At 56.7% G+C, this 16,948-nt stretch overlaps 1 protein-coding gene across 20 annotated transcripts in view; it reads left to right on the plus strand.

Annotated features, from left to right (window-relative positions):
* PCBP3 (poly(rC) binding protein 3) overlaps positions 1-15,415 on the plus strand; it is a 65,288-nt gene extending 49,873 nt beyond the window's left edge. For 12 of the 20 annotated variants that reach the window (XM_075430142.1, XM_075430140.1, XM_075430139.1 and 9 more), the window contains 3 exons: positions 1,783-1,835; positions 4,769-4,938; positions 14,998-15,415. In XM_075430142.1, coding sequence (XP_075286257.1) covers positions 1,783-1,835; positions 4,769-4,938; positions 14,998-15,043 — 269 coding nt within the window. In that variant the 3' untranslated portion in view covers positions 15,044-15,415. Of the gene's footprint in view, positions 1-1,782; positions 1,836-4,768; positions 4,939-6,668; positions 6,956-14,997 lie in introns of those variants that run through there. The other 8 variants (XM_075430144.1, XM_075430145.1, XM_075430150.1 and 5 more) reach the window with 1 other exon arrangement.
* Positions 15,416-16,948: the final 1,533 nt, after the last annotated feature.

Consider the following 16,948-nt stretch of genomic DNA (forward strand, 5'->3'; position numbering starts at 1 on the left):
CATGTCTTTGCGTTAGGTGCAGTCCACCTTGCCCCAGGCCATAAGGAGGCTCGGCCTGAAAGATGGTCCAGGGCTGGTGAGATGTCTCTTCCAATGCAGCTTGCGATAAAGTCAGCGTTAAGCATTGCCCGCTGTGTGAAACCTGGGCAGGAGCAGTTTTGTGCTGGCTTTGGCATCGGTACACCTGGCAGGGGTGAAGGAGAGCGTAGGGCTGCTGAGTGGAAGATCCCCATCCCTTGCGTTTCCCCTCCTCTGAGCGCTCCCGAGTGAAAAACGTGGCAAGGAGACCTCCTGCAAGCGGGTGCCTCTGTGGCGTGCCCAGGCGTTGCGTCTCTGCGAGGGAGGTGCAGCCGGGAGGCCGCATTCAGGAAAGCGCAGGGATCATGCACGAGCGCACCGAAGATGCCTGATATTGTCCTTGTTAGAGGTGGTGCTGAAACGGGATCGCAACGCAACACTTCCTTTCAGTGTTTTAGAAATTTTCCTTTGACAGTGGTGGTACCTAGGCAGACGTCAGTTCAGACCCGCTGGATTTTAGAACGTGCGCAGCCGTTGCCGGCGAAACTGGACGGGAGCTCCTCTTCCGCGGTGCAGAGGGCCTCGGTGGAGACGCAGACCAGCAAAGCTTGGCCGTTGCTTGCAGTAGCTGCTCGGCACAGTTAAGGCAGCGGCGTATCGCCGTGTGGCGTGAGGAATTCGATGCTGCTGCTCTCCTGGTTTGTAGCAGCCCAGCGCTTCCAGTCTCCTCCTGCTTCTTTGCTCTGCACCTCCTTACTCCCCTCTTTCCTTGGACACAGACCTTGCCGTCTCGTCCTCTCACACATGCTGCTCTTAGAAGCCTTCATCAATAGTTTATATCATACAAATAAGGGGTTTTTTTTGCAGATTTGACATAGGGCATCCCTGCTTCAGCAGTGAGGTGATTTAATACAGAAACCCGCAGGAGAGGCAGGCTTTGAGCTGGCCTGGGAGCGTTACAGTGGGGTGTCCTCGTGCCTCCGGAGCTGCACACAGAGGATAACCTGCTGGCTCCAGCCTTTCCCACCCTGGAAGGGAGAGGCTGCACGTTGCTGCCTTCGCTCCTTGCCGTGTAGTTTCGCCAGGAAGCAGGCTCCAAACCTCCACACTGCTTGCCTGGCTTTCCCTTGGGAGTCAGAGGGACCGTCAGTCCTGGGTCCAGCTAGCGTGCGCGTCTTGGTAGTCTGGCTTAAATTCAGCGTGCAAGTCTGTGGGGCTTTAAATTGCAAAGTACTTTGCAGGCTGCCTGGTCCTAGCACCACCGGATCCCCTGGGGAAACCGGTTTTGGGGTGCCAAGGTGTTGTCGTAGCGGAGGGGTCCGTGCTGCTGTGTCCAGAGAGGGCTGGAGGGTGCGTGGGCAGCCCTCTTGCCTCCAGGGCTGGGTTTGCCAGCCAGTGGGCTGTCTGCTGCTGTGTGGAGGAGGGCTTGGTGGGAAGATGCTTTTCCCACCTCTCCCTGGCGATGCTGCAACCTCGCACCGTGACACACCCTCCTCCGAAGCCATTCCCAGCGGGAGGATGGAGGGTGGGAAGCGAGGCACTCACGAGGCCAGCTCGAGGGATGCAGGGGAAGGTGGCACCAGCACCAGCAGAGTCAGGTAGCAACTGTCTTCCTCCTCCTTGTACCAGAGTGTGTGATCCTCTTCCCCTCCCGGCCCCGGAGCAGGACGCAGCCTTGGCAGTGTTGACTGTTGCGGGAAAGCAGCGGAGCTCCACCGCGCTACCTCTGCAAGCTGTAACCATTTTCCCCTTGCATATGCCCAGGTTTGGATGCCAGTCCCCCGGCCAGTACTCATGAACTCACCATTCCCAATGATGTAAGTAAATTCAAATGCTTCCTCGGCATGTGTGTGTGTACACGTATATATATATGTGTGTGTAAATATATATATAAGCTGCAGGCATATGACTTTGTTAAATACGTTTAGAGATGCCCCTTCACCAGGTTCGCCCATGCCACGCGCAGTCTGTTGGGGATCAGCCTGCAGCATTAATCACCCCTGGTACTTTACCCCATTGGTAGCTTTCCTAGGTACAACCCTTCTTAATGCTCCTTTTCCCTTTCCAAGTGAACTCAGTGCTCATGAAATATGCCCAGTTGACAGCACTGGGAAGGGGAGAGAAATCCCAAACCAGCCCTGATTAAACCTTAAGTGCTTAATCTAGCACTGGCTCAAGTGTAAATACCAGGGGGGTTGGAAAGGAGGTAAGTAAATAGCATATCTAATGCCACAAAGTGTCACACAAGGTTTTGAAGGATGGTGCGTCTCATCTTGGTACCGGTGGCAGTCAGCTTTTGGGTCTTATAGATGGAGGCATTGTGGTAAAGTGGATGTTGGACTGGGATATTCGCTGGGAGGAGGCTGGAGTCACGCTGGGCACTGAGCGGTGGGAGGAGGGTGCTTGGGGATGCTCAGGTGGGAGGAGGTGGGATGGAGAGCCCAGCACAGCTGGCACCTTGATCCAAGGGTCTCATTTTCTTTTGGATTTCTGGTCTTCTCTTTCTCCTGGACACCGGTTTCCATGGGTTGATAACCAATGGGTGCTCAAATCAGGATCAGGGCAAGCTGGGGGATGGCTTCCAGTCTCTGTCCTCATCTCCATCACCTACAAGCATCTTCAGCCCATCTTCATCAGGAGTTTCTGGCTCGGGTCTGGCAGCCATTGCCACTTTTTCCTGCTGTTCACCAATGCACTGCAGCGCAAGGGAAGGGCAGCGAGCCTGGCTGCAGCTGCCGGGCACCTCGTCTCCTCCGGGACACTTGTGAGGCCTCCTTCCACCTGAGAGACGTGGCAGTGAAACCGCTTCTGAGCATCTGCCAGCTGAAACCCTCAGAGATGCTTCACCCCGGGCCAACCACCGCAGGAGGGCTCTGTGGAGGAGCCCATGGGAGATGGCGACAGGGCTGATCCCGGGTCTGCTTCTGTTCACCCAGCGAGCAGCCCCCTCTGGGAGGCTGCAGGGAGCTCTGCAGGCGCTTCGAGGTTGCAACAGCCACATCTGTCAAGCGCAGGGGACCGTGGCTCTGGCAGCCATGAGGTCATCCTCAGGAATATCAAGCAACCCTTTGCAAAGGGGCCTTTCCTCCCCTTTAATGTGCTGAGGAATCTACCGTGGGACCTGGGAGCACTCAGAGCATTCACACTAAAAGCCTGTCTCTCATCTGACCTGCACAGTGTTAAATGTCATCAGCTGCACCTTTCTGCTCGCTGAACAGTGCCTCCTTAGCTCTGTCTCCTGTTGCTTTGAAGGCTCTTAGATTCCCACTGCCGCCTTCCTGGGAAGAAGAGGACAGGTTGGGGTTTCTTAAAGCAAAGGGTCTACAGGCATGTTTTAGTGGTGTAGATCAGCTTGTGGTTGCGCTGCAGAGAAAGGAGAGTTGAAGGAAAGCTGATGATGAAATCCATCTTGTCACTCCTCTGACTGTCGGGAGAAACTTGAATGCTGTGCAGAGATGCTTGGACATTGCTGAACATCTCCCCAAACAGGTTTGGCTCCTCAGGTCTCCCCAGCAGGTTCCCAGCTGCAAGGGATATTCATTTGCTGAAGCATCCCTGAGTTATTTCTGCACCGTGAAGACCAGGATGGGCGGTTGTTGGGCTGAACATCACACTGCAGCCCCCGAGATAGTGGATACCCTTCCCATGCTGCATTGGGGTGCATATTCAGGTCTGTATGCGACAAACCACTAAGGTAGCCCTGTGATCTGCAGCAGGACCAGTGAACATTTGGAGGAGTGGTTGTCTCTGCTCCTACAGATGGCAACACAAATCCAGCAGCTGCCGAGAGGAACATGCCACATATAAAATTCCCAGGTGCAACCTTGGAAAGGAGCTCCAATGCTGGTGGCTAAGCAGGGTGTGCAGAAACAGCTCGTGCCTATCTTGGAAAAGTTGGACATCTTGGTATGCATTGCTGACTTGTGGAACCATAGTTTAATGCACAAATGGGCGAGAGCAAAGATGAAGACCACTGAGGAAATTTGAGCCATTGAGGAATCATTGAGGAAATTCAAGCCTCCAGCTGGCTCTAATTTTTTCCCAAGAGGTTGAAAGACCCGTTTTTAAGTAGAATTTTCCTCTTCTGCTGGTAACACAGCCACGTGGTGCTCTCCTGTCAACAGCGTGCACACTAGTGCATTGCACCGAAAGAGCTGAAGGGGCTAACGGAGGCAGCAGGCACTGGCTGCAGCGAGGGTGTCCCAGCAGGGTGGAAGAAGGGTGGGATGGGGTGAGATGAGGGGCTGCTTGGGGTTGGGCTGTCCCCGGGGAAGGCGGCGGGCTTGTTTTCTTCTGGTAACGCATTCCATATAACCGCCATCAGGTTCTCTGACTGGCAAGGGAATAGTTGTGGAGCACAGCCTGAAACATGACTTATTCCCATCCTTCGACCCTTGCAAAACATGGACCCGTTATTAGACCATGAAAATCGTTATTACCGAAACGAGCCCCATATAGTGCCTCACCCTTCCTGAAGCCCTCTGAGATGCCGGGGATTGTGTGCAGATAATTGACATTTTCCCTGCAAGGAGCAGGGCAGGGCAGGTTGCTGGACATGTCCCGGGAGAACTGTGCTCATGGGCTCACCCCTGGGCTCTTCTTCTCCTGTTTTCATGAGCATTAAGGTCACTCATGCCCCAGGGCAGAGGGAGGAAGGCTTCTGGCCGGCGCCGTGCAGTTGTGCTCGCGTCCCGCTGGTGGCTGCCAGAGCTGCCGCTTCTCAGACGTTGCCTCCGTGCTTATTTTCTAGCTAATAGGCTGCATAATCGGACGCCAAGGGACCAAAATCAATGAAATTCGGCAGATGTCGGGAGCGCAGATCAAAATCGCCAACGCCACGGAAGGGTCATCGGAGCGCCAAATTACCATCACAGGAACCCCTGCAAACATCAGCCTCGCTCAGTACCTCATCAACGCCAGGTGAGACCCCCCCCGCCGACCTCCGCCGCCTCCCACCGCGACCGAACCCGTCTTGCCGGCGTAGCGGGAGCAGCACTCGCTCCCGGCACCGCGGGCCAGGAGGGGCTTCCCGAGGCTGGCTGGGACAGATGGTGGCTTGCTGAGACCTCTGAGTGGGGACCAGATGTCACCAGCGGGACCTCCACCCCCATCTGGCGCTTTGGCTGGGGACTGGGAGCTGCTTCGCCGCTGGCGGAGCGGCCGCGGGTTTGCGCCGGTCGCCTTGCCCACCCGCCACCCTCGCTCGAGGATTTTTGCCTGTGGGTGGGCAAAATCGCTACCGTCTTTCCCTGCGAACGGGGCAGGGGACGGGGACGGAGCCGAGCCGGTGGCGGGGTGGCATCACGCGCTGGGATCCCAGCATCGCTTACTGCCGCCTCAGAGCCTCTTCCGCGTGCTTCCAGGCCTCCCCAAGGCTTTCCTCCACCCGGTGAAAATAATCGGTCCAATAAATGCAAGACATGGGAACGGCCTGAGTGCTTCCTTTTCATGGCAAAAAACCTTGGCGCAGCAGGACTGCGCAGGGGCCGAGCGCTCCCGGCGCTGCCTCCGGCCGGGGGGCGATGCTGCCGGTGCCGCGGGGGGCCGGGGGTCCGGCAAGGGACTGTGAGGGGAGCACACAGGGGAGGCATGGCTGGGGAGGGGCTGGGGACCGGCTCCGTGCTGGCGGCGAGGTGTGTCCGGGACACACAGACCCGTTTGCCTGCGCCTATGGACTCGTGGACGGGGAGCTTAAGGGGGGACAGGGCTTGTCTTTGACTTCGCGCCCGCCTGGCACAGCCGTGCAAGCCGAGGCCGTCCGCCTGCCCGTGCCCTCTCCGCGGGCAGGGTTGGTGCCACGTAGCCTGCTGCCAGCCCAGGACACGCGTGGCTGCAGGAGGCTGCCAGCAGCGTCCCGAGGACAGGGGACTGCTGGCTGTGACTCCGACGTTCGTTTGGGTGCGGGCTGGGAGCACCGGTGAGGTCTGTATGTGCTTTCTCCTCCTTGCACCCAACCCACCTCAGCCCTGACCTGCAACAGACCTCCACCATCCCGTCCTGCCCCGCTGCCCCTCTACCCACACCCATGGCACCTCTCCAGCCGCTCAGGAGAGGGACAGGCAGGGCCCAGCAGCTTTCCCCACAGCTCCTTGCGAATCCTCCCCACCTCTTGAGACAAGAGAGAGAAAGAAAAGACAAACGAGCAGCTCTTCGTGACTGGGAAGGGCTGGCTGAGCTGCAGCCTGTGCTGCGGCGGAGGCAGCGATGACCTGGCGGGGGCCAGGACGGGGCACAGCTCAGCCTCTCCCGTAGTTTCGAAAACCAGAGCAAAATGAAGAAGCCGGGGGGAGCTGGGACAGCGGCCCGTCCTCCGTGGTGGAGATGTTGGTAGAAGTGATGCCGTGTGCTGGGACGTCTCCTGCCAGCACCGGCGGTGGATGACACCTCTGCCATGGCACAGTGCCTGGCAGCAGCGAGGGGGGGAAGGCAGCTGGCCGTTGAGCTGGCTTTACGCTCCGGCCCCCCATGCCCTCCAGAAAGACCCCCCCAAGCCCCATGCCACCCAGGGGTGCTCTGCCCCCAGTCTGAGCGGGGCGTAGGTAAGAGGAGGAGTGCTGCCCCGCAGGGTCTCCGTTTTCTTTTCTGCTCTGGTTATTAAGTGCTTGTTTTTGTCTCCTCCCCGTCCCTCTCTCTGCCCCTGTCTATTCTAGGCTGACGTCTGAGGTCACTGGAATGGGCGCACTCTAATTTCCACCCACCATCCTCCACTCCGCACCACCCGACCCTCTCCAGCCACCGGCACTCCACCCAGCCTGTACTGCCTGTACATTTACCGTCTTCCCTTTGCCTCCACAGATACTCTTTTCTTTACTAACAAATATATATATATATATATAAATACACATGCATATGCACACATCGGAAAGTTTCTTTATGAGCTCCCTACTGTGCTCCTGAGGCTGCTCTCGAACTCTTTGGTTATGGTCCTTGTTTTCAGCGTACGGTGTTATTACTTCATCTGCTTTTTGGGGGGGCGGGGAGGGGGGGTTGGTTTTTTTCCGCTGGCGAGACCTCAGAATATGCTGGGGTCTCTACTGTCAGTCTAGCGTAGCTCCTTACACGTTTGAGTTGACCTTGGCGGTACTTGCTGTAGCCTATGGACGTGTGATGCCACCCAGAGCTGTGCGTGCTTCAGAGTACTTTTCTCACCCTCCTTCCTTTGACGCTCCCTCTTTGTTCGCTTTGCTTGCCCTGGCTCACCTTCGCAATCTCGAATCCCTGCCCTCGGGGCAAGGCGTGTTTTTCACCCCGTGTTGTCTGGGAAGCAGAACGAGCGGGAGCCAAGCCAACGTGCATGCAGGGGTTCACCCGCAGACTGCTCCCTTTGCAACATGGCAGGGTCCAGACAAGCCATTTTTCATGCCAAATGAAGGGAATCTCTCACACACACACACACACACACACACACACACACAAACAGTCCTCTTTTTTAACTAACGAGCAACTGAAAGTGGGAAGAATTCAGCCGTATGGGATTCACACCCCCAGGGGCCTTTGAAAGCACTCTTTTGACAACCCCCACGAGCAAAACCTTTGGACGATAGCTCAGGAAGCTCTGTGAGCCAGCTGTGTTTGTCGTTGTTCGTGTTCAATAAATGTCTGTGCAGCTCTGCTACCGATGGGCTCCGACTATTCTTCTCCTGGGTCGCCCTGTCGTCTCCAGCCCCAGCCTTCCCTCTGCATCCTTCCGCACCTTTTTAGCTGCTTGGAGGGAAGGTGGTCGTTGTATACAAAACATTATTATTATTATTATTATTATCGTTATTATTATTATCATCAATATTATCATCACCATATTTTATTTTATTTAGAGACAGTCCTCAGGAGCGATACACTTCCTGAGTGATGACAGGCTTTCTTAATTGGAAAGGGAGGGTACTTGGCTTGCATAATGCTTTGGTTTTCCCTAAGATTGGTTTACAAGTTACAGTATGACAGCAAACATCTCTTCCTGCCCCCTTGTCTGGGTGGATCTGCCATGTCTGTGCCCCACACCCTTCCGCAAGACCCTCAGTGTCCAGCCCTGCCTTCTGCTTCCAGGCTTTACTTCTCTCTTCTACCTCTCAAACAGGGAAACAAATATATTTTCCATCTTTTAATTTCCTGCTGTACAAAACGTATGGTACACGTTTTTCCCGTATTGCAAATGAGGGGATCATGACTCACCATGTCCCCAGGCAGCTAAAGCAGCTACAGAATGCATTTTTGCACCGTACCGCATGAGAAATACATTATTTTTCCAGGTGAGCCCCAGGACTTCACGGACTTTCCCTCTCTTCCTCCCCTCGTGTCGGCAGGCACCGCTGGCAGCTCCCCTCGCTTCTCCTGCTGGGATGCTGGACCACTTCTCCTCCTGTCACCAGTGCTGACTGCACAGCACTCACACGGGGCTGCGACAGGGACGTGGCGTCATGCCACCGCATCGGTGGAGCCAGGGATGGGCAGGGGGTTACGGACTCCAGCCCCAGCTCGGGGGCTAGCGCGGCTGCTCGGTGGCTGGCAGGGATGATAGCGTGGCTCAGAGAGGGCGAAGGATGGGAGTTGGCTTGAGCAGGACAGCATGTGCCTGTTCTCTGCGTGTATCGGGCAGCATCTTCACCTCCCCACAGAGGTCCACTCCCCCAGCCCAGGAGCCCGCTACTGGCAAAGCTCCGGGAAGGTGAAGGTGGCTGCCAGCCCCTGCTGCGGAGCATCAACTATTTGCTCTGCGTAGATGTTGTAAAGCCCATGCGTGCTCAGCTCTCTGGAGCATTTCAAACCTCTGCCTTTAAAGGTGATTCCAGCTTCTTCATAAGATGCTTTGCTGCCTGTTCCCAGTCCCCTTTCTCTGCTCTCCGGGGCAGTTTGGATTCAGCTGTGCTTTTGAAGTGGTGCAGTAGCTAATGTGCTCAAGAGCATCCCCTTATTCCCCATCCAGGGGAGCGCAGGTGCTTCTGGCAGTGCTATGGAGGCTCAGGTGGAGCTGATAACCACCCCCAGCAGCAGCCCCACCTCTTATTTGTGCTGATGCTGGAGGAGGGAGGGGAGCCCAGGCACCAAATGTTGCCTCTCCCAAGTAGCTGATTGGCCAGAGCAAGCACAGAGGCACCTGCCGCGGTGGTAAGTCAGCCGTGGGCAACCGGCACTACTCATCCCCTCCTATTCCTCACTTTGGTCTAGCCCAAGTATTTTTGCTGTTGGGAGAACAGAATATCTGTGTGTGAGACCCAGCGTGCAAATAACCACCCACCAGCGTGCCAGAGCCGCCCCGGCAGCCTGGCTGGTGAGCCAGGGCACGTGCCAGCCAGCAAGAGCTCCACATCCCACTGACACCACCCTTCAAGGAAAGCGGTGGCAGACAGTGGCCTGGGCTGATGTTCCCCTCAGAGAGGGATGGTGCATGGAGGGAGCCAGCCCATCCCACCGTGGCTCAGATCTCCCCTGGGTCTGTAGGACAAGCCAGAGCCTGAGCAGATCTTGCAGGAGGTGGAGGTGCATGGAAAGCAACCAAGATGTGGGTCAGGAGCAGGCTGCCTCTTCTCGCACTGCTTTCTTCGCGTGCAGGAGCGCTTCAAAGCTCTGGCATGTATGGCATGGTCAGGAATCAGCAGCAGCATCATGTCGACCAAGACTGACAAATCCATCGCAAGCCAACGCGTTTGTGGGGGTCGTACATCTGCCGGGCGCTTGTGCCCTGAGGAAGGCAGGGGACCTTAATAGCGTGCTAATTGCCATGAAGGTGGAAATGGCTTTGCAGGGGACCTGTGGTTTCTGCAGAGCGCGGCTGCCCTGGATTTCTCTGCTCTGTGTGTGCGGTGCTCCCTGCGCTATTCCCCACCTCCGCTGAGACAGCGCTGCCCAAAATAGCAAATGCCAGATTGGGTCTGCCAGATGCAGCCGAGCTCAGAGGCTACTAGAGAGGAGGAGGAGGAGACTGCAGCAGTGCATCTACACCCAACCCCATGCCAGTGAACCTGCAGATAACATCCCCCTCCGGGTACCATCCCCATCCCAGCCTGCTGTGGTATGTCCATCACCCAGCAAGACGGTGCCTGCTGGTAAAGCCACCACAGGAGTTGGTGGTGAGGGAGGGGAGGTCAGATACGAGCGTTGTATCGTGGCGGATGTCGGAGCTGTCGTGTCAAGCCACACGCCGCAGCAGGACCTGGGCTGGCGGGAGTGCTCTGGGGAGTGATGCACAGGGCCGTGGGGGGCAAGGGACGGTCCCGGGGTAGCAGCCACCTTGTAGGAGCACCGTGTCCTCGCAGCCTTGGCTCCGCGGGGAGCAGCGGGACAGTCTCACGAATCTTCCAGCACCTAGATAACAAGCAACGCTGCTCGGGACGTGGTTTTTAAGGGTTGTTGCGGAAACGTGCCGTCCTGGAGGTCAGAGCGTGGGGCTGGGTTTCGCTTGCTCCCCGTGGCATTTCAGCGCGCGTTGCGTGAGTGATGTCTGCTGGCTCGCTCATTATTTCTCGAGGTATTTCCGTGGGACTTGAGCAGGCAAAGGAGCCTCGATGTACCAAACCTATCACAGTTCTGCTTTTTGCTCTGGTACGGGATGCTTTTTTGTTTTAGCTGTCTGGAGACCATTTATAATAGAAAAAGCCACTTGAGCAACTCCAGCTGGGAAACACCAGCCCTCCTACAAATGAATCCGGGGGTTTCTCAAACTGGGCATACAGAATATGATATGCTGGGCCCCTAAAATTAAATTCTTATTCATCTCCTATATCCTCTCCTCGGCAGAGGGGTACAACCTGGCCTGCTGTCTCTCTCCTCTGTGCATTTAGGTTTTAGAGGGAGCGGGAAGGTGCTGAGCCCCTCGCTATAGGGCTGGAGAGAGGGGAGCCTGCGGAAAGGATCGGGTGGGATCCTGCAGCGAAGGATGCGGCTGCACTGGCGTGACCGAGGCATCCCTCCTTCTGACATTACCTTTGACTTTGCGACTTCTCTTCGGGGTCACGTTTCCCAGGTTATTTTGCAAATTAAAAAAAAAAAAGAAACTAAACTCCAGTATTATGTGGGAATCTAGCAGCTTATCCATCATCATCTAGGCTGGAGTGAGGCCTGGAAAAAGAGGGGTTTAAAAAATTGCGGCATCTTCTGGTAATATGTTGATGACAACAGTGATAACAACAAAATCACAAGGAAAGTATCAAACACGGCTTGGATTTCTTTGGTATCGCTGAAAAGGAGATTTGCTGTTCTGTTTGGACAGAGCCTCAGTGTTTTGCTTTTACTTGTGACATGTCTTGGGTTTGCATTTTATATGAACTTAAAATGCTCCAGTAATGCATTCACAGCCATGCCACTGGGAAAAATATACGCACGTCTCTAATATTGGAGTGAATATTCAGTACTGTTCAATATTTCTCTCTCAAAGCCATGCATTTTATCCAGAATGATTCAACATTTCTGGAAGTAACTGACTCAGTATTACTCAGTCAGACTCTTTGGGAATGCGTTATTTTGTGGGGAATTGTGACTTTGGCAGGCAAGTATTGATCCGATGCCACCCCTGTCCCCGGAGTGCAGTGGCTCTCCATCAGAGAGGAACCAGCTGAGGTCTACACTTGGTCCCTTGGGCTTCAGCTAGAGGTCTCCCCTCCCCCTCATATCCTTCCCAGGTCATGCTCCCAAAATTCGGTGTTTGGAGTATTGTTATGTTCAGGTTTTTTGTAGACTGTGTTTGCAAATCTAGTACATGATGGAGTTGAAAAAAATAGGCTGTTTCCCCTAAGGGAAAGTGACTTCCACCAGGGAGACTCTTGAATTGAATTGAATACTCTCCTTTTGTTGTATTTCAGGTTTTTTTTATGTATTCATGCTAGTCATTTCTAATTATGCTAATTTCAAGCTTATGGTCCATTAGCAAGGCTAATTTCACCCCTCCAGTGCTGGCAGAGGTAGGATTTCTGGGGGATCGCGCTGTGCTGTGGGAGCGATGAATCCTTCATCTGATTTTCTCCTTGGCCACAGCGGTGGAAGGATGGTGTGGGCTCGGCGCAAACCCTTTCTGACACCTTTCTCGCGCTGTTTTCAGAAGATGAGAGCCCAGCAACCCATCTCCCCTAACCCTGCCTGGCTGCAGCCCCCAGCCCCGGGGCGGTACCCCCGTCCTGTGTCCCCCCCCCGACCCCCCCAGGCTGGTCACTAGGTGTCCCCCTTGACCAGCTTTTTGCATGCATCCTGCTCCAGCCAGGGCACGGGGATGCTGGGTGCTCCCCAAGCTCCAGCCGCTTGCAGAAGACATGCCACGCTGCTGGACGTGAGAAGGGAGTGGGTGTTCGTGTCCCCCTCAGCAGCAACCAGTGGTGATGTCCATCTAGCAGGCAGCTGGCGCTCTGCCCCACTGCGAGAAGGGCCCCACCAGTGCCGGGACCTTCATGCAGACGTCCGTCCTAGCCCGTCTGGGCAAGCACGCGTGGCTGGCAGCTCCCTCAGCCATGGGCGTCCCTGTGCTCCCCAGTTGTACCAGCTGCACCAAGGGACAAGGTTGGTGGCACAAGTCCCCACCTTACGCCGGCTTGAGCCTATTTGGTCTCACTGGCATGGCGTTTCGCAACACAAGGGGAAGGTTTTGCCAGCGTGGTCCTGGGGGTCTCCAGCCCTCGCTGTGCCCGGGGAGGTCGGCGTGTGCAGGCGGCGAGCGGCAGGAGCCTCTGCAGCTGGCGTGAGCGCAGAGCTCGGGGCGGAATGACTTGCAGAAAGGTCAGGGTCTTGGTGCAGTTCCCCTGCTCCCATGTTGGATATCACGAGGAGCTGGGGCTCTGCTGAGAGGGTTATTTTGGCTTTCCCTTCAAGAAAAAATGCAGCTGCGGATCTTAATCCGCTGTGCTATGCATCGAGCCCCAGGCCTCCATCCAAAGGGTAACGTGGCAGGGACTTTTAGGAAGTACTGAATGTACCAGATGTGCAACTCCTTCGACTCCAGATGTGCAACACCCCCCCCCCCCCCCCCCCCCCCGCTCCGCCTCGGCACAGTTGTCCTGCAAAGAGGAACAAGAGACACCAGATCGCTCAGAAAGCATCCCGCAGGCTAAACCTAGCCAAGCGCAAAACCAGGCTGGCTCTGGGTTCCCACACCCGTGCTTAGGCAGTTTAACCACGGGGATGTTTCTTCCCAGAAACAGTGCTCGCGCCGGCTCCGCGCGTGGGGAGCGAAACCAGCTAGGAGATGAGCGAGATAAAAATGGAGTGGCGGAAGGAGGCCTTGTTTCCGAGCCTGAACGGCGGCCTGTTGCTGATTTAAAACACGCCTGCTGTTTCTAGAAGGAACTGCTTTGATCTCGAAAGGGAAAGCTGGGATGTGCATGAGGACTTGGGCATTTGAAGCACTCCCGGAGCGCTGTACTCTGGTTCCCTGCGGGCAACGTCTCGGTGGCATTATTTATTCCTGGAGGAAAGCCTGTGCCTAAGAGCATTTGCATCTGGACCGAAAAGGGGACAAGCAGGTCTTGGCTGTGGAGCCTCTCTGGGTTTTGATGCTTCAGATGAGACTCCGAGGCACGGGACGCTCCGGGGAAGCGTGGGCGCGGTGGCACGGCGGCGGCAGGCCACCAGCCAGCTGGCAGCACGGCCGGGCACGGAGAGCTCGGGGAGAGCGGGGTGGAGGGACGGAGCGGTGTTACTCCTGAATTCAGGGTTGCGTGCATGGCTTGGGGTCGAACCTCAACGGAAATCCAGCGGGATTTCCCAGTGTGAAGGAGGGCAAGGCAGCTCCATGACGTGCTCACCCAAAAGCTCTCATTTAGTGGTGGTGGGGTTTTTTTTTTTTTGGTGAGGTCCTTCGGGGAAGAGCTCCCACCCAGACTCTGCAATGACGTAACCGGAGGCCGCTGCTGCAGCCAGCGCTGTGGTTCTCCCAAGGGACGCGGCTGCGTGCTGCTCGGCACGCAGCCGTGCTCCCAAACCTCTTACGGCAGCGCTGCAGGGGAACGGTGCCCTGCTGCTCACTGCCTGCAAAAAGCCACCTGAAGATGCAAACCCAGCACCCCAGAGAAACCACCATCTCTGTGTTTCAAACAAATCTTCAGCCGCATACTAATATTTCTATTCTTGCCTCGAGTAGATTTCCTCCCCAAACGTTTCAGGCGTTGAAATGCAAGGATTTCAAGATGCACGGGATGGTGGAGCACATCTTTAAATGCAGCAGCGCTCAGAGGGTATTTTTAGGACTGAAAAAAGCGTTTGCACGTGTGCATGTGTACCTGGGATGCAGGGTTCAGCCTGTGATGCTCATTCCCGCTGTGCCGGGGCAGTCTGGGGCTGTGTGACCATGGCTCCTTGTTGGCCAGAACGTGGACAGGGTGCACTTTTTTTGCCCTTGGCGCAACACCAAGGACAAAATCTACCCACGGGCTTTCTGCTGTTCACAGGCAGCGGTGGGGCAGGGGTGTGCGCCGTTTGCCAGTGCTCCTCTCCCGGCTGCTGGCTTCTGCCCAGCACCCCCAGCCCCTCAGTGCACTCGCCCTTGCCTGACACCCCCAGACCTCGCTGCCTGGGCTGATGGGGGCCAGCAGCACCGGCTCTGCTCGGTCACCATCCTCGCAGCCACGTTTGCGGGACAGAGAGAGGCAGGCAGGGGCGATGCTCAGCCCAGGGACAGCCCACAGGATGCAGCGTGGGGTCAAGGCATGTTTCCTTGCACAAAGCCTGTGCCCTCAGTACATTCGGATGGCTCCTCTGGAGCTCCCAAAAAGCCGCTCTCGGCACCCAGTGAGAGCCCACAAGGCAAACCCGCAGCACACCGGGTGACCACCCCAGTGGCAAAGGGAGGTTTGTGTCGGAGTAGCAGAGCTCAAGGCCTGGGCATGGCTCACCCAGGCTCGGGCTTTGGGGTGCGGGTGGTTTCAGCATCATGCTGGAGACTTGCTCAGGGCGTTCTGTGGGGCCATGTGTCCACGTAGCCCAAGGCATGGCTGGGACTGGGAGTGGGAGGCAGCGATGTTGGAGCCTTGGCTGAGCCCTGAACATCTCTCTTGATTGACCCCTTAGCTCTCCAGACCCTGATCCCCACGGGAGGAACACCTTCGCTGCCTGACCGAAGCGCTGCAGCAGATGGGGTGCCAGTGGCTGACGCTCGAGCCCCCCACCGAAGACTCTGCCAGCTTCCCGTGAGCTTTTCCCTCTCCTCCGTGGCACCCTTCGGGCCGGCTGCCCGAAGCCCCCTGCCCATGGCTGCACAGACCCTGCTCCCTCAGCTGTGGTACGGGGCAGCAGCGGGACCGGGGGGCTTGAGCAGCGGCTCGCAGGACACCAGCTTGCGGCCGGCGTGCAGAAGTACCTGCTTCTCCAAGCAAGCATTTCTCCATGGCCCCTCTCTGCGCTTCTTCATCACCCCTCACTCCCCTGCTGCTTTGCAATGTATTTCGTGGCTTGTTTGTGTAATTGCAATAAAGCTGTTGTTGTTTGAGGTACCCTCCATGGTCAGTGGGAGGAGGTTGGGGTGAGAGCAAAAAGGGGGTGCCCTGTGGCTTGGTCAGTGGGGCATCCACAGGGAGGGTGGTGGGATGTTATGGGGCCACCCAGCAGCACAGAAGCCTCTGTCCCCCAGGAAGGGTTAATGGGGAAACTCAGCCTACGCAGCAAACCACCACCGGCTGGAAAAAGGGCCTCAGAGCCCTGGCTCCACTCGGCGTCAGGAAATGATCCTGATGCGGGAGCCGGGCTGCCAGGAGGGGAGGGGGAGCGGCACAGGGGGGAGCGCTGTGAAGAAAATCCAGAGCTTTCCCCGAAGGTGGCAACGGCCGGGATTCATTATCCTTTGGGAGACGTGTTTATAGCAAGCGTGAGTCACGGCCGGGCCCCCGGATGGGAACAGCCCAGGGCAGGGGCTGCCAGCAATTCGGATGGGGTATGGGCTGCCCGTCCAGCACCATACAATGGCAGCTCTCAGGCTAGCCCCCCGGGATGCCACATGCCAGGCCCGGGCCTTGGACCAGACCGAGCGCTATTTTGGGCCACATCGGGGCACGTGTTTTGTCTGGGATGCTTCATTGCTCACTTGAGACGCGATGCCAGAGCACTGCCCCTCCCTGCCATGAATCAGCCCCAGCAGTGCCCACCCATGCCCATGCCTTTGGGTAAAGCTAGCCCTGAGCAGGGGGTATTGCCCCATGATGATCAGAAATGGAGCTGCCAGCTCAGCCCCCCGCTCTGCCTAGCACCCCAATGCAGATGGGGGGTCTCCACCCCTGGCCAGTCCAGCCATGGGGCTGAAACGCAGCCAGGCAGCCAGGAGAAGCCAGCACTGCCTGCCTGGACCTCTGCCCTGTGGGGAAAGGAAGGCAAAAATGCTCATTTTGACCTTTTTCTCTATTTGGAGTTGTATGTTCTACAGTGCACATCACCCCTTCTCCCGTTTGGCCCTGTGAAGGGGCTGTGGACAGGCAGGCAGCCCCTCTGAGTTTCAGCAACTGGCTGAGCCCATTCTTTGCTGCCGGAGCCTGCTTTTCACCCCTGATAAACCCGTTCCTCAGGGAGCACTAACTCCAAACTGCATGGGCGCTGGTGCTTGCCCCAGGTGCCTCCAAGCGGGAAGTCATCCTGCCTCACCCGTGCCATCCCTGGCACCCTCTTTGCTGGGGACCCAGCCCTGCGGCAGATTGCACTGGCCCTGTATAGAGGTCAGCCTGTGGGACCATCTGGGGAGGTCTTGGTCAGCATTACGGGCCCGTGGACAAAGGTGCTCATTCCCAGCCCATCCCAGCATCTGTAACCCAGAGCAAGCCCAGGAGGAAAAGCCACCCTGACTTGCTCGTAGCAAGCCAGGGAGCTTCCGTGGTAAAAAGTCGCCTGGTGCCATCCTTAAAAGCATGCTGTCGTCTTGCCTGAGATGCGAATTTGCCTAGAAAAAATCATTTTTGTCCTGCTGTCCTTCACAAATCTCTTTGTTTTGGGTGAGGTGACGCAGCAAAGGCAACGCTTGCCGGGGACTGAAGGTGCA

Source organism: Opisthocomus hoazin, chromosome 9 (assembly GCF_030867145.1).
Source record: "Opisthocomus hoazin isolate bOpiHoa1 chromosome 9, bOpiHoa1.hap1, whole genome shotgun sequence".
Classification (NCBI taxonomy): domain Eukaryota; kingdom Metazoa; phylum Chordata; class Aves; order Opisthocomiformes; family Opisthocomidae; genus Opisthocomus; species Opisthocomus hoazin.